Genomic DNA, 20,784 nt, shown 5'->3' with positions numbered 1-20,784 from the left:
GGAGTTTCGCTCTTGTTACCCAGGCTGGAGTGCAATGGCGCGATCTCAGCTCACCGCAACCTCCGCCTCCTGGGTTCAAGCAATTCTCCTGCTTTAGCCTCCCGAGTAGCTGGGACTACAGGCATGCGCCACCATGCCCAGCTAATTTTTGTATTTTTAGTAGAGATGGGGTTTCACCATGTGGACCAGGATGGTCTCGATCCCTTGACCTCGTGAGCCACCGCGCCCGGCCTGGGAGGGGCTTTTCAAGGATCTACGCTTTAGAATTGACACCATCCTTCCAAATCTTAGCTGCGTTTCCGAGAACTGAGCTGTGTTTATCTTGGCTTCCGATTACCTTGGCAACAAGTTTCCTGCAAGGAACAAGCACGGCTCCACACCCTCGAACCTGCTCCCCACCCAGTGCCTTTCAATAGCCATCTTCCTGGAGCCGGAGGCCTCCCAGATTAAGGGCGGGGTACGGGCCCTTTAAACTGGACCTTCGGAGGCGGACGGAGTTAAAAACCCACGTCAACCGGAATGTGAGCGGTGTCAGACACGTGGTACAAGGAGGCATTCATCTTGGAACCGGGCAACTGGCATTTCCGCTCTGGAAGTATCTTTAACATAATGTTAGGAAAGCATCCATTCTTGGCTGCCTCTCTTTAATCGCTTTTCCAATACTCTCGCGATGATTATGCTCTCGAACAAAGGATGAAATTTAGAATCATACTTCTCTTCCACCCCGACCTCCACACTCTAGTGCCCATATTAAAAATGGCGGCCGCCGCCTTCCTCAGTGATAGTTGTTCAGCGAATAAGATCCGGGCGGAAACAGTAGGTAGGCAGGTGCAGCGAGGCAGAACCTAGGTTGCTTTAGAGAGGTTCTCGGGGGTCTCGAGGGCGGCTCAAGTCAGAGTTGTTGAGTTTTGCTCAGATTGGTGTGGGAAGAGCCTGCCTGTGGGGAGCGGCCACTCCATACCGCTTAGGCCTCAGGACTGCTGCTCAGCTTGCCCGTTACCCGAAGAGGCGTCGGAGCCGGGCCCCTGACCGGTCACCATGTGGGCCTTATCGGAATTGCCCATGCCGCTGCTGGTGAATGTGATCGTCTCATTGTTGGGATTTGTGGCCACAGTCACCCTCATCCCGGCCTTCCGGGGCCACTTCATCGCTGCGCGCCTCTGTGGTCAGGACCTCAACAAATCCAGCCGACAGCAGATGTGAGCAGCCGTACACGGGTCCGGGCAGGGGGCAAGGGCTAAGGAAGGAGTAGCCAGGGTTGGGGCGGGAACCGGGGTGCTAGACCATTCTTGGAGACTCAGAACTAACCCAGACAGCCTGGGACTCAGAGAGGTGAAGGGCAGAACTTACTCGCATTGGGGAAGGGCTGGGTAGGGACCCTTGGGTGTTTAGGGACTCTAAGAGTGGTGCTCTTCTCCCTCCGCACCCCTCACCACTTCCCAAAATAAAGAACTGGGAATGAGAAGATCACTTTGGGTTATTGTAATACCTGCACTAGTGAGTGACCACGCCCCCTTTCCTCCTCCTCCTCCCCTCACCTCCTTGCTGCTGGGCCACAGCCCAGAATCCCAGGGAGTGATCAGCGGTGCAGTTTTCCTTATCATCCTCTTCTGCTTCATTCCTTTCCCCTTCCTGAACTGTTTTGTGAAGGAGCAGTGTAAGGCATTCCCCCACCATGAAGTAAGTGGGTTCATGGGGGTGGTTGCTTGTGGCTGGGATCTGGGAGGTACCTGAGAGAAGTGGGGTTATTTGGGCTTGCGGGGAGGGGCTAAGAAATGATCAGAAAAGACAGGAATTCTTAAACGATGGAATGGGAGCAGGCTTGAGTCATGGACCTGCCCGAGCCTCCCCCAGTTTGTGGCCCTGATAGGTGCCCTCCTTGCCATCTGCTGCATGATCTTCCTGGGCTTTGCGGATGATGTACTGAATCTGCGCTGGCGCCATAAGCTGCTGCTACCCACCACTGCCTCACTACCTCTCCTCATGGTCTATTTCACCAACTTTGGCAACACGACCATCGTGGTGCCCAAGCCCTTCCGTCCGATTCTTGGCCTGCATCTGGACTTGGGTAAGTAATCCTGCCACTGCTGCTCCTATGGCACCTACTTCAGGGTACCCTTCCTGGTGCGCCACATTCTCTTCCAAGTGTTCCTTTTCTGTCTTTGTGTCTGCCCAGATCCTTTTTGGTGGCCCTTCATCTTATCCTCTGTCCTCACCACTTATCTCAAATTCTTAAATCCTCTTCCCCTAGGTGGCACTACTTCTTTTCCTACCATGTCTCCCCCCAGGAATCCTGTACTATGTCTACATGGGGCTGCTGGCAGTGTTCTGTACCAATGCCATCAATATCCTAGCAGGAATTAATGGCCTAGAGGCTGGCCAGTCACTAGTCATTTCTGCTTCCATCATTGTCTTCAACCTGGTAGAGCTGGAAGGTAGGTGGAACTGGGGGTGGGGAGAGAGAAGTCTGAGTGTTAAAGGTGTGGCTTGATATATAGCTTTGGGAAACTCAGAAAACAATATATGTTTAGTAATTATAGAAGATAAGGGAAGTTACTTACTTTACAAATAACAATGCAGATTTATTAAAAGTGAGAAAGAAAAATAGCAGCCCCATCATTTATAGCTGGATTGGCACTAATAGCTTGATTATGATCTTCTCCCATTGAATATAAAGTTTCACAGAACCCCAACATTACACAGGGTCACTCTGTGACCATAAGGGAGTGAGACCAAAACTAGATCCCTCCCTCTATAGTCATGTTTGAGTACAGACAAAATCACAAGAACACTGAGCAACCCACAAAATGGCCAAGATCCCTTCTCTCGGCTAACATTAGCAACTGCTGCTGCTTTCCAATAACAACTCAGTTCCTACCACATTTTTTTTTTTTTTTTTTTTTTGAGGCAAGGTCTCCCTCTGTTGCCCAGGCTAGAGTGTGGTGGCATGATCTTAGCTCACTATATCCTCTGACTCAAATGATCCTCCTGCCTCAGCCTCCCGAGTAGCTGGGACTACAGGCATGTGCCACCACACCTGACAAATTTTTGTATTTTTTGTAGAGACAGGATTTCACCATGTTACCTAGGCTGGTCTTGAACTCCCGGGCTCAAGTGATCTGCCAGCCTTGGCCTCCCAAAGTGCTGAGATTACACTTTTGAGCCCCTGTGCCCAGCCAGTTCCTGCCACTTCTTAAACATTAAAATGCTTGATCATAGAATTACTTCTGCTTTCTAACAGCATCCAGTCTAGAGCACAACTACTTTCTTTCATCCTCTCCCAAAATACTCAAAACAAATCCTACTATAAGCCCCTTCTAACACTGTCTTACTGAGACATTCTGTGGTTCTCAGTGATGTGTGGTTTCGGAAGTCTCCCTTTTTACAAGTCATTAAACCTAGCTTTGAACGATAGATATGTTTCTGGTGGTCTTTGGCTGATGAACGTCAACAAGTGTTTATTAAAGCTAAGTATTTTTTAAACACTATCTTATTTAAATCTTGTAATGGCTCTATGTGGCAGATGTTATAATCAGCCCTATTTTACAGATGAGAAAACAGGCTTAGAGAAGTTAAATATGTGATGATCAAGATCAAGGTCATACAGCTAAGAAGTAAAGTTGGTATCCAAACTTAGGTCAGAATGGTCTAAACCAAATTTAAGACAATAACTAGTTCAGGAAGGCTTCATGAAAGAGGTAGAATATTGGGAGTTGCCTTGGGTGACATAAAAGGGGTACTGAGTTCTTGAAAGTGACTTGGGTGAGGTAGATGATACAGCTATAAACAGAACTTAGACAAAAATAGGATCAAGTATTCAGGGGAAGTGGGTATTAGCTTTTCCTTCTTTATTCCTTGCTTCCAAAGGTGATTGTCGAGATGATCATGTCTTTTCCCTCTACTTCATGATACCCTTTTTTTTCACCACTTTGGGATTGCTCTACCACAACTGGTAAGTAGGCCTTGGATTAGGGGGGCAACTACCTGAACACATGGGAAAGATGGTCCTTATCATAACCCACTTTGTGGTGGAGAGGCTAAACCTGTGCATACCTCTGTGGAGTTTTCTGCATCTTCAGTTGGTTGTATTCTGAAATTTCTCTCTACCCAGCAGTAGTGGGGGATAAGTGCGTGGAGGCCCTAGGAACAGATGAATTCAGAGCCTTGGATCCTGCAGAATTGCTGTGCAGCTGGAGTCTCCTCTGAGTCAGAACTAGGGTCAGGGCCAGTCCAGTGCCCATAGGGTGTGATGTGAGAGAAAGGGTTGGTAATGCCTCTTGCCACTGGCTCACATCCACTCCCCCACACAGGTACCCATCACGGGTGTTCGTGGGAGATACCTTCTGTTACTTTGCTGGCATGACCTTTGCCGTGGTGGGCATCTTGGGACACTTCAGCAAGACCATGCTACTATTCTTCATGCCCCAGGTGTTCAACTTCCTCTACTCACTGCCTCAGCTCCTGCATATCATCCCCTGCCCTCGCCACCGCATACCCAGGTAGCCGCTTTGGGGCTTGAAATGGACATCATAGCCTTTTCACTTGGGATATCTAATGCAAACCTATACATTTGCTGTGCAAAGGGAGTAGGCCCAAACAAGGACTATTTCCATGTGAGTAGCCCTTTATAACTTACAAAGCACATTTACTTGCATAATCTGATGCTCACAGTGGTTCTGATAGCAGTAAGCAGCAGAGCCAGCAATAGATCTCAGGTTGACTCCACCTTCAATGCTCTTCCTATTAATTAGCCACAGGGAGGAGGGTTCAAATAGTGGCCCAGTCACATGAAGCTATCTTCCCCCCCGCAGACTCAATATCAAGACAGGCAAACTGGAGATGAGCTATTCCAAGTTCAAGACCAAGAGCCTCTCTTTCTTGGGCACCTTTATTTTAAAGGTAACAGGGTAACAAGGAGGTAAGGCCCTAGGTTGCCATCCTGACCTCAAGGAACGGGGAACCTAGGCCTACATCAGATCCAAGGGGAACTTGGAAGCATTAAACAGAGCCACATTCCTGAAGCTTAGGTATTAGCTGAAGTTCTCTTCACCTTTGGCCCCTCCAGGTGGCAGATAGCCTCCGGCTGGTGACAGTTCACCAGAGTGAGACTGAAGATGGTGAATTCACTGAATGTAACAACATGACCCTCATCAACTTGCTACTTAAAATCTTTGGGCCCATACATGAGAGAAACCTCACATTGCTCCTGCTGCTGTTGCAGGTGAGGATGAGGGTTTACACCTGCTTGTCTCCCTTTCTTCATGATTCTTACTCCAGCCCATTTCTCCTTGCAGATCCTGGGCAGTGCCATCACCTTCTCCATTCGATACCAGCTCGTCCGACTCTTCTATGATGTCTGAGTCCCTTGATCATTGTCCTTTACCTCACAGTCTCTAGGATTCCTGACTCAGGCTGACCTCTCTCTGGACCAAGACTGCCTCCTGGCCCAGGCATCTCTCACTTTCCGTGCTCCTTCAGATTTTGTTCTCAGCATTTTCCTTTCCCTGTGATCATTGGCATCCTGGGCGTTTCTTGTCCTCTACTGACAATTGATCGGACTTTGCCTATGGCCTCCTGCAACTTGCCACTCTCTCCCTCTCCATCCCATCTTTGCAGCCTCATAGGGTGGGATACAGCAGTTTTTTGTTTTTGTTTTTGTTTTTTTTGCAGTTATCCACACTCACATTTCAGAATCCTCACTCTCAAGGAACTGCTGGTTTTTGGGATAGAACTTGGGCCAGGGCTAGGGACACAGGCTCCAAGGTGACATGTCATTTGATTGTAAATTAAGTGTTCTGATTAGTAAGAGCTGAGCAGGGGGCTACATGCTCCCAATGGAGACAATAAAGTGTTGTCTTTTTCTTATTGTTCCTGTAGGTATATTTCCTATATGGGCATTTTTGGGTAGATTGAGAGGGTTGGTGAGAGTACTTCCACCAACAGGATGCCTATCTCTCTCCCTTGCATAATCTGATACGGTGGTTCTGATAGCAGTAAGCAGCAGAGCCAGAAACAGATCTGAGGTTGACTCCACTTCAGTGCTCTTCCTATTAATTAGCCATGGAGGAGGGTTCAAATAGTGGCCTCCTCTCTCCTTTCTTCTAGCAAGAAATGAACAGAACTGAGACCAAACAGAACATGTTGAATAAATATTGAAATCCTGGCTAGGCATGGTGGCTCACGCCTGTAATCCCAGCACTTTGGGAGGCTGAGGCAGATGGATCACGACGTCAGGAGTTTGAGACCAGCCTGGCCAATATGGTGAAACCCTGTCTCTACGAAAAATACAAAAATTAGCCCAATGTGGGGGTGTGTGCCTGCAGTCCCAACTACTCTGGAGGCTGAGGCAGGAGAATTGCTTGAACCTGGGAGGCAGATGTTACAGTGAGCCAAGATGTGCCACTGACTCCAGCCTGGGCAACAGAGCCAGACTCTGTCTCAAAAACAAAATAAAAGAACTCCTGATACTTCAGGAGGGCCAAAAGATTAAAGTTACCCTGTTTCGTGGAATGGGATCACACTTTCAGAGTCACTGGGTGTGGTGGCTCACACCTGTAATCCCAACACTAGCAGGCAGAGGCAAGAGGATTGCTTAAGCCCCAATTCAAGACAGCCTGGGCAACAAAACGAGACTCTGTCTCTACAAAAATAAAATAATTAGCCAAGTATGGTGGGGCGCGATTGGAGTACCAGCTACTAGGGAGGTTGACCAGGGAAGATCCCTTGAGCCCAGGAGTTCGAGGCTGCAGTGAGCCGAGATCACACCACTGCCCTCCCGCCTGGGTGACAGAGCGAGACCCGGTCTATTTAAAAAAAAAGAAAGAAAGAAAAGAACGTTAAGGGTCTAATTTCCCTTTCTCCCTTTGCCAGGTAGGAGAAGGGTATAGAGAGTGACCTGGCCTGGAAAGGGAGGCAGCGGTAGCTGTAGTATTGACCCCTGTCCTTTAAAATTCCTATTCCAGCACAATTTCCCAGAAGTTTTCTAGGTGGCCTCAGACTCCACCCCTTCTGTCTTCAGCTTCTGGTTTCCGACTGTACCGTTTAAATCTCGCGCGCTTTACAATGATTGGCTACGTTCGCGGGTGGTTGGCCGTCTGCCCGCTACCCCTCCTTTTCGCCTTTTCTCCCCGGGCAAAAGGTTTTCAAATTTAACCAATCGACGGGCGCGCTACCTCAGCAGAGGCGCGACACCCAAGGGTTAATCGCAACCAATCGGAGGAGGGTACTGGAGAAAAGGGCCAATCAGGAGGGTGCGGAGGTGTGTCCTGGGGGCCTATAAAAACGGCCTCTCGGCGCGCGCGCGCGACAGCAGTTGGACTGCGGAGAGTGTTTGTCCTGGTGTCTCTGAGCCGTTGAGCTTCGCCGGTCTACCTCGCTAGCATGTCGGGCCGCGGCAAGACTGGCGGCAAGGCCCGCGCCAAAGCCAAGTCGCGCTCGTCGCGCGCCGGCCTCCAGTTCCCCGTGGGCCGCGTACACCGGCTGCTGCGGAAGGGCCACTACGCCGAGCGCGTTGGCGCCGGCGCTCCAGTGTACCTGGCGGCAGTGCTGGAGTACCTCACCGCTGAGATCCTGGAGCTGGCGGGCAATGCGGCCCGCGACAACAAGAAGACGCGGATCATCCCCCGCCACCTGCAGCTGGCCATTCGCAACGACGAGGAGCTCAACAAACTGCTGGGCGGCGTAACTATCGCCCAGGGAGGCGTTCTGCCCAACATCCAGGCCGTGCTGCTGCCCAAGAAGACCAGCGCCACCGTGGGGCCGAAGGCGCCCTCAGGCGGCAAGAAGGCCACCCAGGCCTCCCAGGAGTACTAAGAGGGCCCGCGTCGCGGCCGGCCGCCAGGCCTCCCCATGCCACCACAAAGGCCCTTTTAAGGGCCACCACCGCCCTCACGGAAAGAGCTGAGCCACTTCAGACTGCGGAGCAAGCGGGCCGCGGCTCCCGCCTCCCTGCCCCTCCCCTCGCCCACCGCCCGTCCTGGAGTCCCCGTCCGCCCCCACTCGTGGCCCGCGCCCCCTGCCGCGTCGGCCTCGGGCCCTGCCACGTCCGCCGGCCGCTCTCCGGCAGGGCTCGAGCGGTCCGGAAACGGCTAGGGCGCTCTGCGGGGACCGCCGTGGCGCGGAGGACCCGAGCCTGCCGGGGGGAGACCGGCGACGCCGCACCTGCCCGCCTCGGCGCTCGTGACTCAGCCGCCCGATCCTGAGTCGCCGAGGGGCTGCGGGGAGGCCGCAGCACCTTCTGGAAGACTTGGCCTTCCGCTCTGACGCAGGGCCGAGGTGGGCAGCCCAGGCCCAGAGGCCGGCGGCCCTGAAGGTGAGTCCGTCCCTCGGCAGCTGCAGCCGGGGCGTCTGGTCCTCCCCCGTCGTGGTGCTTAGCCCAGGACTTTGAGACGTGGCCGCTGGCCTGGAGGCTTTGGTGGGAGAGATGGGCTCGCTGATATCCGTCTGGCGCCCCCTCTGCGGCCAGGACTCAGGCCTTTCACGTCAGCTCTCCATCTTCATTCATAGGTCTGCGCTGGGGCCGGGACGAAACACCTGGTAACAGGCACATCTTCCTCCCGAGTGACTGCCTCCTAGGAGGACATTTGGGGGAGGGTGGAGGCCTGCAGTTTGGCTTCACGGCTGGCTATGTGGACAGCGAGAGTCGTTTTCGCGGAAGCCAACTGGCAGCCAGGCCTGTCGGGCCTCCCCACGCTGCCCCATGTCCCTTCCAGCAAACTCGACTCGGCAATCCAAGCACCTAGATACCAGCACAAGTCGGTTAATCCCTGTCTGGACTGAGCCTCTGTTGGCTTTCGAACTGGAATTTTGCAGCTAACCCTTCCAACACTAGAACCTGAGGCATTGGGGAGTTTTAGATGGACTAATTTTATTAAAGGATTGTTTCTTTTTTAAATGGAGCGTTTGTATTCATTCTGCAAGAGGGTTGTAGAATTAGTGACTTTGTACACCTTCCCGAGACAGTGGGGGTGGGAAGGGTATGCAATATAAATAGGCTCTACTGTTATAGAGAAGGGACAAACCATAGCAATTTAAGATTATGGCTGTTTCTCAGTGTTTCTGGGAGACAATTTATTCTGTGTGAAATGAAAACTATTTAGGCAGAAGCAGAAAGGATGTTCCAGGAGAACTTTGGGCAAAAGTCCCAGCCTCAGAAGTAAGGATGAAAGGGCTTTGTTCATATCTTCCTGCCCACCCCACGAAAGAAAAACAACAAAAAGCACCTTCAGAGCGGTTTATTAGTAGAACTGGTTACATTCAAAGGCTGTGGCTTGGATTTCTCTAAAGAGATGAAGCCCTCACATACTGAGGAGGCAAGGCAGTCATCAGGGGCTCATAGTGAGGCAAATCCCTGGAAGGCTTGGACCCTGCTGTTCAGTCTCCTGGGGTAATTGCTCCCCAGCTAGCATGACAATGGGCACTGGACAGCAGCAACCCAGGCATCTGCCCCACAGACCAGTTAATGGGCATCATTAAGCTGCCGTGCAATATCCAGGATGTTTTTGGCTCCTTTGCTCAGCAACAAGTTGGCCAGGCTGATGCCCAAGTTCTGGGCAGCCAACTGGGGTCCTCGTGGAATGTTCCGAGCAGTGATGCCTACTAGCTGTGGGTCATCCTCAGGGCCATCTTCATGCTGTATGAGTGGAGGTGGGATTTGGTGAGAACAAGAGAGATTACATGCACTCTTATTACCCCCCTCACCCTTCAGCTTTGGTACCTGGGCAGGGACATGGATTGTAGCCTGCATGGTGTCCTGTATGCTATCTGAGCCATCTAGACTCCAGACTCCTCCAGTCAGGTACAGCTGGGGAAGAAAACAGTTGCCTCAATACAGTATGAGAGGAGACTGCTTAGAAGCCTGGATGCACAGGAAGAAATGCCACAGTCCCTTCCCTGCCTTTCCACCAATTTTCCACTGCTTACTTGCCCATCCTTCATAGCTGTATGCACAGCTACTGGCACACTGCAGCCTCCTTCCTGCAATGAGAAGTTGCTATGAGCTCCAAGGGCTCTTAATACCACCCTGTGACCACAGACCTAAGGACACCACTGAAAAGGCAACTGTGAGCCCGTACCTGGTCCTCTCAATACACAACATTCAACAAGAATGAGTTAGCACTATATACAAAGCATTCATGTGAGAAATCTCCCCACCACCCTTCCCAGCTCTCCAAGTCCCCAGCCCTCCACAGGCTGAGCACAGGTCGTACCTACCAGGTGCCTCAGGAAGGCCCTTTCAGCGATGCAGCGAAGCAGAGTTTCAGGATCATGCAGTACACCCACCATATCCAAGATGTCCTGGTCCTTGGCTCTGACTTCCACACCCAAGGCCCCCTGATGGAAAAACACCCTAGGACATCAGGCCTGATTTTCCCCAACCAATGGCACCAACTATCTACTTGCCATTGGGAACACCTCTATCTACTTGCTCCCCAGGGTCTTCTGGACTGATTTTCCCCAACCAATGGCACCAACTATCTACTTGCCATGGGAACACCTCTATCTACTTGCTCCCCAGCGTCTTCTGGACTGGTAGAATCCCAAGGCCCGCCCCTCCCTGAGAATGCTATTCTGGGGAACAAGATGCAGAAGGTTGTGAGACCAACTTCTTGGCTGAGAACAAAGGGAAGGGGTATGTCAACATGTGGCTTCCCTGGTCAAATATACCTGGCCCACAGCATACATGCATTCCTCAGGGTGCAGGATCTGTGGAGGCAGAACAGGTAGTCAGAAGGGTGGACATGGGGATGTCTAAAACACCTGGCAGTGAGTTGGGGGTTCCCTATAATCTAGAAAGCCTGGGTAGACCTAAGTGTGAGTCTGTCCTTTTATTTATTTATTTATTTTTGTAAATTTTCTCCATTAAGGCCTAGAGTCTGGCCTCTGCTTCGCAATCTTCCCAGCTTGTGGTGGTAGAGGTGGGATGGTCAAGAAGTGAAGACAGAAGGTACTCAACTTACAGTGGGGTAACATCATGATAAACCCATCGTTAGTTGCAAACATAAGCTGAAAATGCATTTAATACACCTAGCCTACCTTATATGTTTTTAGAACACTTAACAGTAGCCTATTATAGTTGGGCAAAATCATCTAACACAAAGCCTATTTTACAATAAAGTGTTGAATCTCATGTAATTTATTGAATACTGTACTGAAAGTAAAAAACAGAATGGCTGTATGGGTACTCAAAGTACAGTTTCTACTGAATGTGTATGGCTTTCACACAATCATAAAGTCTAAAAATCCTAAATTGGGTATGATGTAAGGCAGAAAGGAGATGCAGACGAACTGGGGAGAGGATAGGGGCAGCCCCTACCTGCCCCACCCGGTTGTGCCAGCCCATGCGCTGCAGGCCAGCTGTTGCCAGGATGATCGCACTAAACTCCTGCTGCTCGTCCAGCTTCCGAAGCCGGGTGTTGAGGTTTCCCCGCTGTGGAGGGTTGCTAAGGACTACAGTGTCGGGCAATCTGGGGCTTCATGCGGTTCCCTCTGCCTGAGTCTTAACCTCTCTAGCTGGCTGACTTTCATTCATCTTCCAGCTGTCAGCTTAATGGTAACAGCTAACACTTATATCATACTTACTACATGCCAGTCACTGCTCTAAATGTACTTTCCATATGTCAGCTCATTGCATCTTCCCAACAGCCCTGTGAGGAAGGTAGTATTATTATCCCCACTTTATAGATGAGGAAAATGACACAGGAAAGCTAAATAATTTGCCCAAGGTTACAAGACCTCTGAGAAACCTTCCCTGACCCCCAGATTTCTGTGTTTAGATGTTCCATCTAGAAGTTTCCAAAAAATTCGCATCTTGACTTACCACATACTATTTTTAAATTTAGTTTTATTAAATGTACTACATATTCATTGTAAAAGTCAAAGCAATATAATAGCATATAAAAATGGAAGTACTGGCCGGGCATGGTGGCTCTAGCCTGTAATCCCAGCACTTTGGGAGGCAGAGGCTGGTGGATCACCGGAGGTCAGGAGTTTTATAGCAGCCTGACCAACATGGTGAAACCCCGTCTCTACTAAAAATCCAAAACTTAGCCAGGCATGGTGGCAGGTGGCTATAATTCCAGCTACTTGGGAGGCTGAGGCAGGAGGATTGCTTGAACCCAGGAAGCAGAGGTTGCAGAGATCACGCCACTGCATTCCAGCCTGGGCGACAGAGCAAGACTCTGTCTAAAAAAAAAAAAAAAAGAGGTACTCTCTTATCCTTTCAGAAGCAGTCACTGTTCAGTATAACGGCATTATCCCTAAATAAAAAGTAAACTCCATATGCAGGGGCAATGTTTATATTGCTCACCATTATCCCCAATGCCTTGCATTCTAAGCACTTGCCTGGGGCTAAGAAAACATTATAGACTATAAATGCGTGGACAAATGAGTGGATGGAAGGAAAGACAGGCCACTGACTCCATGTGCTGCTAGCTGGAAGCCCCTTCCATTCTCAGGACTTCCAGAGTCCTCTAGACCTTGTCTTTTTCCTTGGCTGCTGCCCCCATCCATCTTCTAAAAGGATACAATGCTCCTGAACTCCAGATGTGGGAACTTTCTCTGCAGCTGGGCCGCTCTCCGCAGGGAGCTGGTTCCCACCACACTGCCAAGAGAGAGGTTACAATGAGATTTTAACACTAGGCTGTCACTGTTCCTTTCCTCTCTTCCTCCTCCATCTTTTGGGCACATCCCACTGAGCTGCCTATACAGGCCCCACTTACCTCTTTTCTGGCAAAGTTTCTAGGGTCTTCCCAACAAATTTTGGGTGAAAGACGACAGCATCATGGGGGTTTTCCCGCCTGGGGGATGAGGGAAGGGCATAAAATGAGGGAAGAGATTTCAGTTCAGATCATCTCTACTCTCTCGATTGCCAACTCACTGGTATTTCCTGAGTTTTCTGCCACCAATCAACACTCCTCAGGGCAGAGGAGATAACCCCGGAGCAGAGGGTCAGGTCCCAAAGGGAAAGGCAAAGGTTCACATGATGCCTACCCCTGCCCAAGTCCCCTTACTTGCAAGACTCTTACTTGCAGATGGCTCCTATGGTGAAGCCAGGAGGAAGCACAGTGGGCAGGTCCTTCAGGGAGTGAACAACCAGGTCCACTCTAAAAAGATGGGAGAGGGGGGCAAGAAAAAAGTGTATGAGCAGCCAGCCTTCACCCCTTCTCCATCCATCCCTGGGTCTACTTCAGTAGTGGAACCTAGGGCAGTTCAGGAAGCACGCCTTCCCAAGACCTCAGGAGCCTGAAACATGCTCTCCTCTCACCCTCCCTCCTACCCTCGCTTCCCCGGTGGTTCTTGCAGTCCAGGCAGCCAGATGGCTCAGAACCAAGACACTCTCCTTTTCTGAGGGCTGAAAAAACCCATCTATGAGCCGCCTTCAGCCTCTCTGAGGGTTTAAACCCAGCAGCCTAGCTGACATCCGGGGTCCCTGCAAGAGACCTAACGTACTAGGGTCCCAGCAAGAGACCGGGGTGGTGGGGAGGTGGCACCACACTCCTATCTTTACTTACTCATTCCTCTCCAGGGCATGTTCAAGCTCCTTGGTAAACAAGCTCTTCTCTCCAATCTGTTGGGCAAGAAGGAGCCTGGGTGAATCCCTTCAGGGAAGGAAAGAAGAGTGGGGACAAGAATTGGGGGGAAGATGATGTTACCTTAGAGAGTGCAGTATCAAGGATCTTGTCCCCTGTGGTGGACATAGCAACTGAGGAGAGAGTCAATCAATCAGGTGCTCATTGATCAACATTTCCTGAGGCCAGCACTGTGCTACAATTCATGATATGGACAGAGGCATGTAAGCCCTGATCCCTGCCCTCTGAGTATGTACAATCGAGCAGAAGACCAGAAACACTCATAAAAAAGACCCAAAGCTCAAGATGTTAAATGCCAGGCTAACCCAGGTAGTCAGAGCTGGAGGTATTCAGAGGAAAGCACCTTTGGAGCTGGGAGCAGCCAAGAGGGATTCTCGGGGCAGTGGGACAGGCTTTAGTTGTAGGCAAAGCCAGAAATGCTGTTTTCTCCCCTCTTGGGATACTGGGCTTCCCATTAGCTTCCACTCCTTGCCAGAAAACTCACTGATTTCAAACTGCAGGCCAGGGTACAAGGCTTTCAGTGTTGCCACCACACTGTCCGTCTGTATGCGAGCAAGCTGGGGGTAGAGATTTCAATTAGTCCTGCCCTTCCCAGCCACTGCTCAGACTCTCATAGGTTAGGCAGATGCTGAAGGGACCGGAATTTCCATCTGGGAATGAGAAGGGCTTGGGAGTCATATGCACTCCAACAGTTTTCCCAGCCTAGGGATGATCTTGCCATAGAATGTACTCTGCCATTCTCCCGCCCATCTACCCCACCTCCTCCATGCTAGAAACCAACCCTCTGAGTCCCCCAATTTGTGATGCTGTGAGCATCACAACTATTCCGACAAACCTCCTCCACCCCAGCTCCTGCACTCACCTGGCTCTTGCGGGTACCCACACGAATCACTCTCATCTTTGGGCTGTTTTCTTCCTGCAGAAAAAGTTCCCAGGTCACAGTCCCCTTCTGTTCCTTGTGTTCCTCACCACCTTGTCCAAGAACCAGAATCACTGGCTTGGAAGAAAAGAACTCAGCCTGTGACCAGCTGAGTCTCAGAGTGGGGAAATACTCCAAGTCTGGTCCCTTTAACCTTCCTCAGTTCCTTCTGCCTTCCTCAGGGACCCACAGAAGCAGAGACCAGAGCGAGGCGATAGTAGGATCTGCTGTTGCTGTCGCTGCAGTAACCAGGACACTGAGCCCTGAAGCCAAGGCAGTTGTCAGTGGGAGTGTGGCGCACAGCAGGTGGGTAAAGAGATAAGGCCCATCAGCCTGGCCACAGGGAGGGTTGGGCCTGCAGCTGGCAGGGCAGGGCAGCCAGGACCACACTGGGGAACCAGTGCTGAGTCACTGGAGGACAGATTCATTATCTACAACAGACGAGGCACTTGAGAAAATTTCAGTGCCATCGAAATGCCACATGGAGTAGACTAGAGTCTAAAAACAGCAAGCTGCCACCTTCTCCAGCAAGAGGCCCAGATGTCTGGCTGCAAAAGAACTCAAGAGGATGAAGATTTCAGAGCAGGAAAAGCAGACAGTATTAAGCATTCCTTAATCTGGCTGGACTGCATACATTAAGACTGAAGTAGAGAGATCTGATGTACAGTCTGCTCAGCCTCTTGGCTGGGTGACCTTGGGTACACTGTCCCATCAGGATCTGTTTGTTCATCTATAAAATGAAGAGGTTTGGACTCAGGTTTCTTCTGCCTCAGATAATCCATATGAGGCTGCACTGCCGAACGTTCATTCACCTAGAGTGCTGCCTCTGGTTTCACCAGGAAGGAAATATTGGGAGGCCAGAGCCCAAGCCAAGAACTCAAAAGGACACACCTCTTCCTCCTGCCAGACTACCTTGGACAAAAGTATTCACTGCCAAGTAGGTAGAACTGAATTCTTCAGTCTAAGAAATGGAGGTCCCATTTCTTTCTACATCAGACAGTAGCCACCGTAGATACTGATACTGTTGACATTCCCTGATCTGGGATGTTCATCCTATGGAGTTCCTTTTTATTTATTCATTTGTTTATTTTTCTCCCCACCGACACTTTTTTTTTTTTTTTTTTTTTTGAGACAGAGTTTTGCTCTGTTGCCCAGGCTGGAGTGCAGTGGCACAATCTCAGCTAACTGCAACCACTGCTTCACAAGTTCAAGCAATTCTCCTGACTCAGTCTCCCAAGAAGCTGGGACTAGAGACACATGCCACTATGCCTGGCTAATTTTTATTTTTATTTTTTCCTTTTTTTTTTTCAAGATGGGGTTTCACCATGTTGGTCAGGCTGGTCCTGAACTCCCCGACCTCAGGTGATCTGCCCGCCTTGGCCTCCAAAGTGCTTGGATTACAGGCATGAGCCACCACGCCCGGCCAATTTTTATTTTTATTTTTATTTTTTTGAGACTGAGTCTTGCTCTGTTGCCCAGGCTGGAGTGCAATGGTGCGAATTCAGCTCACTGCAATCTCTACCTCCCAGGTTCAAGCAATTCTCCTGTCTCAGCCTCCTGGGTACCTGGAATTACAGGCATGTGCCACCACGCCCAGGTAATTTTTTGTATTTTTAGTAGAAATGGGGTTTCATCGTGTTCCCCAGGCTGTTCTTGAACTCGTGAGCTCAGGCAACCCACTGCCTCGACCTCACAAAGTGCAAGGATTACAGGCGTAAGCCACCATGCCTGGCCTAATTTTTATATATTTAGTAGAGATGGGGTTTCACCATGTTGGCCAGGGTACTGTGGAGTTCTTCTGTACCCAGACATCTGAGGCCTCTTGCTGGAGCAGGTAACAGCTTGTTGCCCTTAGACTCTGGTCTACTCCATGTGGTCACTCCAATAAATCAACCCTGGGAGACCCTTTGCAAATTAGGCTAGGCTTGAAATACTAAACGTGGCCACCAAAATTCTGGGCCACAGGGAGCCCACAGAAAGGAATCTAAGGTCCCAGAACTACTAGGTTCAAATAATTCCTTAAGATCATTGAATGTGCACAGCATATTCAAGTCAAACCATTTCATTAAAAAATAAAACACTGGCCGGGCGCGGTGGCTCACGCCTATAATCCCAGCACTTTGGGAGGCCAAGGCGGGTGGATCATGAGGTCAAGAGATCGAGACCGTCCTGGTCTACACGGTGAAAACCCGTCTCTACTAAAAATACAAAAAATTAGCTGGGCATGGTGGCGCGTGCTTGTAATCCCAGCTACTCAGGAGGCTGAGGCAGGAGAATTGCCTGAACCCAGGAGGTGGAGATTGCGGTGAGCCGAGATCCCGCCTTGCACTCCAGCCTGGGTAACAAGAGCGAAACTCTGTCTCCAAAAATAAAATAAAATAAAATAAAACACTGAGCACTTCTATGTTGAAGCTATTGCTTTTGCATATTGTTGTCTTCTCAACAATCCTATCAAGTAGACAAGACAGGCACCTTTGGCACTATGTTACAGAAGCAAAGAGGGCACCGAGGGGTGAGGTGACTTGGCCAGGGTCACACAGCTAACAACGGGTAGAGAGTTGGGGCTACAATTCAGATCTTCCTACTCCTAGTCCAGGGCTCTGGAATGCTTGCACGAGCAAAGAATCCCACCCCTCACCAATTGGCTGGACAGGGGGAGATAAGCAGCTCCCCATCTCTTTCTTATCTCAGGCTGGCAGTGGCTTCCACCAACTCTGCAGTTTGCCTGTGCACAAGCCCAGAGCTTGGCAGGCAGGGTGGTAATGGGAAGGCCCACGGTAGCCTCCCACCCACGGTAGTAATTCAGTGGGTGTATCTCAGCTGGGGATTGGAGAGTTGGCTGTAGCTGGGACACCACTACAATAGAAAAAGAGAGAAGGCACACTTCCAAGACGTTTGTTTGCAGTTTGGAAGCTTGGCTTATACTCTCTCCTCTGGATCAAAAGTAGAACGTGTCTTCCCAAAGATGCCGCATCTGCATCCGCCTCGGCCCAGCCTCAAGTGAAAGGGCCCGGTCTGTGTAGACGAACATTCGTGGTCTGGGTCACTAAATCTAGAGCCTTGCATCCCAGGCCTGACAGGAATTCCACCCAGATGCCCGCAGGAACGCCGTTCTGTTCCAGACAATCCTTTCACTCTTAACCTAGCACCACCGTTCTCTGATTTCCCCATTCCTTTCGAAGGGCAACCGGCCCTTTAAAAACTATTCGGACAAAAAAAATGGATAGCCGTTCCGACCAATAGACAACTGAGGATGGCAACCTGGGGCCAATCGCTGCACGGCTCGTCCAGAAGCCCAAAGTGTGCTGGTCACCGGCTCAGCACTCACCACTGTTGCAGTCGCGTTGCCGTTACCAGACATGGCTCCGCTCGGGAAGTAGGCTGTGTGCGGGTGCCGCCAAGGTCCCCCGGCCCTGGGAAGCCGGGGGTTGCGGCCAGCGAGCACCGGGAACACGTGGGGCCCGAGCTCGTCCTACAGTCGGACTCCTGGTCTCCGCAGGGCATCGCGTCACTTCCGGCGCCCTCCCTCGAAGGGGAGGTGCCTCCCTCTGGGCGGGAATTGGAACTTTGCGGCAGAGTGGACCTTCCCATTCGACCTCTCCATTCCCCAGCTGTGGCATGAGCGAGTAGCACACCTTCTATGGCGCTTCCTTTGCTCTGTTCAAACTTAGCTTTGCTACAACCCTGAAGTAGCCTGCATTTTTCTGTTGTTGTTGTTGTTTTGAGACAGAGTTTCACTCTTGTTGCCCAGGCTGGAGTGCAGTGGCGCGATCTCAGCAACCCGCGCCTCCCGGGTTCAAGCGACTGTCCTGCCTCAGCCTCCTGAGTAGCTAGGATTATAGGCATGCACCACCACAACCGGTTAATTCTATATTTTTAGTAGAGACCGGGTTTCACCATGTTGGCCAAGCTGTTCTCGAACTCCTGACCACAGGTGATCCACCCGCCTCGGCCTCCCAAAGTGCTGGGATTACAGGCCTCTGTTTTTTTTGATACAGGGTTTCACTGTGTCCCCAGACTGGAGTGCAGTGGCATGATCATGGGTCACTGCAGCCTTGACCTCCCAGGCTCCAGTTACCCTCCCACCTCAGCCTCCCAGGCAGCTAGGACTACAGGTGGGTACCACCACATCGGGCTAATTTTTAAATGTTTTGTAGAGACAGCAGGGAGGTGGTCTCACGGTGTTGCCCAGGCTGGTCTCAAACTCCTGGAACTCAAGTGATCATCTTGCTTTGGCCTCCCAAAATACTGGGATTACAGGTGTGAGCCACTGGCCCAGCCAGCATTTCAATTCTTAAAATGAGGAAACTCGTTCAGAGAGATTAAAGGTCATGCCTTAAAGACAAGTAACTGGAGTGGCAGCACAAACACTAACACGCTACATGTGTTAGTGAGAACATGGCGTATTAGGAAAGTGCTTTCCCTTGAACTTAATTAACAGTCATGATTATTAATAATCACCCAGCTGGGTGTAGTGGCTTACACCTATAATCCCAGGACCTTGGGAGGCCAAGGCAGGATTCCTTGAGCCTAGGAGTTTGAGACCAACCTGGGCAACTGGTGAAAACTTCATCTCTACAAAAAATACAAAAAGAGCCAGATGTAGTGGCACATGCCTGTAGTCCCAGCTACTCAGGAGGCTGAGGTGGGAAGACTGCTTGAGCCCAGGAGGTTGAGGCAGCTGTGAGCTGTGAGCTATGACGGTGCCACTGCACTCTAGCCTGAATGACAGAGTGAGACCCTTTTTTTTTTTTTTTTGAGACGATGTTTCATTCTTGTTGCCCAGGCTGGAGTGCAATGGTGCAATCTTGGCCCACTGCAACCTCCAACTCCCAGGTTCAAGCGATTCTCCCGCCTCAGCCTCCTGAGTAGCTAGGATTACAGGCACCCACTACCACTCTCGGCTAGTTTTTGTATTGTTAGTAGAGACAGGGTTTCACCATGTTGGTCAGGATGGTCTCGAACTGCTGACCTCAGGCAATCCACCCACCTCAGCCTCTCAAAGTGCTGGGATTATAGGCATGAGCCACCGTGCCCAGCTGAGACCATGTCTTAAGGGGGAAAAAAATCACCCATGTGCTGAGCACTGTATAAAAAACTAATACCTATTTGCTCTTTAGGCTTTCATCATAGCCATACAGGGTAGGTGTTACAATTCCTAATGTACAGATGAAGAAAGAGGTTGAAGGGGAAAGGGTGGGGTAAGATGAGGGATAAGAGACTACACATTGGGGATGGTGTATACTGCTTGGGTGATGGGCACCAAATCTCAGAAATCACTGCTAAAGAACTTATTCACATAACCAAACACCACCTGTTCCCCGAAAACCCACTGAAATAAAAACTACATTTAAAAACAAAAAAACAGGTTGAGAAGTAAGATGTACCCTAAGGCAAACAGCACAGCTAGGATTTGAACCCAGGTCAGTGGATCCAAAGTCTACTCAGCAGCTACAATACTGCCAGTGTTTTTTTCTTTTGGAGACAGGGTCTCTGTCACCCAGGCTGGAGTACAGTGGCGTGATCAAGGCTCACTGTAGCCTCAACTTCCTGGGCTGAAGCAATCCTCCCACCTCTTCTCAGCCTCTTGAGTAGCTGGGACCATAGGCCCACCAGGCTGGGCTAATTTATTTTTATTTCTTGCACAGACGGGGTCTCAACTATGTTGCCTGGGCTGGTCTTGAACTCCTGGGCTCAAGCGACCCTCTAACCTCAGCCCTGCAAAGTGTTGGGATTACAGGCATGAACTACCATGCCAGCCCATGCCAATTCTAAATACCACCTAAACCACAATATCAAACTTATATCCTCCAATTAAACAACATAGGAGACGAAATTAGGTGAGGTTGTGGGGAAAAAAACCAATAGGAGCAATTTTCTGACACCCAGCGCCACCCAAATTACACAGGGACACCTAGCAACATAAACTTTAGCTGACAATTTCAAAGAGGGAAAGATGTTTCCAGAAAGGACCTTTTATCCTGTTTATCATCTGGTACTAAGTACAGCAAGACACCAACCTACCCATTATTAAGATAGGTTAAGCCCAAAGCTTCCTACCAGAATCTGCCTCCTGCTTGAGTATTTTGCCCAAACCAGAGCCATAGAGACCAGCAAGAGGAAACAGCAAGAGCTGTTTTGGGGGTCTCAGTCCAGGGTGCTCCTGGAGCTCAGTCATTAGGTCTTTTGCTGAGGTTCTTCAGTAAATTGAACTGTACGCGATGCCACAGGCCCCACCCATTACCAGAACGAGACTGATCTCCAAGACCACCATAG

At 50.4% G+C, this 20,784-nt stretch overlaps 3 protein-coding genes across 11 annotated transcripts; 2 read left to right on the top strand and 1 right to left on the bottom strand.

The window, feature by feature from the left end:
• Window positions 1–809: 809 nt before the first annotated feature.
• Window positions 810–5,865, top strand: DPAGT1 (dolichyl-phosphate N-acetylglucosaminephosphotransferase 1). The gene is made up of 9 exons (XM_002754509.8): window positions 810–1,199; window positions 1,560–1,680; window positions 1,855–2,068; window positions 2,289–2,435; window positions 3,868–3,952; window positions 4,311–4,499; window positions 4,812–4,899; window positions 5,066–5,221; window positions 5,295–5,865. The coding sequence occupies exons 1-9, from the start codon at window positions 1,039–1,041 to the stop codon at window positions 5,358–5,360; spliced, it is 1,227 nt and encodes a 408-aa protein (XP_002754555.1). The 5' UTR covers window positions 810–1,038; the 3' UTR covers window positions 5,361–5,865.
• Window positions 5,866–7,304: 1,439 nt separating this feature from the next.
• On the top strand, window positions 7,305–8,893 carry H2AX (H2A.X variant histone). Its single transcript, XM_078339675.1, has one exon. The coding sequence runs from the start codon at window positions 7,381–7,383 to the stop codon at window positions 7,810–7,812; it is 432 nt and encodes a 143-aa protein (XP_078195801.1). The 5' UTR covers window positions 7,305–7,380; the 3' UTR covers window positions 7,813–8,893.
• Window positions 8,894–9,218: 325 nt separating this feature from the next.
• HMBS (hydroxymethylbilane synthase) lies at window positions 9,219–18,024 on the bottom strand. 9 transcript variants are annotated; one of them, XM_054241343.2, is made up of 14 exons: window positions 17,770–18,024; window positions 14,452–14,505; window positions 13,933–14,146; window positions 13,653–13,702; window positions 13,512–13,567; window positions 13,026–13,103; window positions 12,720–12,797; window positions 12,526–12,601; window positions 11,315–11,428; window positions 10,666–10,704; window positions 10,213–10,332; window positions 9,922–9,975; window positions 9,716–9,802; window positions 9,219–9,631 (listed from the first exon to the last, which is right to left on the bottom strand). In XM_054241343.2, the coding sequence occupies exons 2-14, from the start codon at window positions 14,485–14,487 to the stop codon at window positions 9,458–9,460; spliced, it is 1,176 nt and encodes a 391-aa protein (XP_054097318.1). In that variant the 5' UTR covers window positions 14,488–14,505; window positions 17,770–18,024; the 3' UTR covers window positions 9,219–9,457. The 9 variants fall into 9 exon arrangements, with proteins under 9 accessions (XP_054097318.1, XP_078195797.1, XP_078195798.1 ...); XM_078339671.1 differs by having other exon boundaries at window positions 14,074–14,146; XM_078339672.1 differs by having other exon boundaries at window positions 14,074–14,239; window positions 17,837–18,024.
• Window positions 18,025–20,784: the final 2,760 nt, after the last annotated feature.

The sequence above is a fragment of the Callithrix jacchus genome, chromosome 10, assembly GCF_049354715.1.
Source record: "Callithrix jacchus isolate 240 chromosome 10, calJac240_pri, whole genome shotgun sequence".
Classification (NCBI taxonomy): Eukaryota; Metazoa; Chordata; class Mammalia; order Primates; family Cebidae; genus Callithrix; species Callithrix jacchus.
This window is presented reverse-complemented; position numbering and strand designations above follow the sequence as displayed.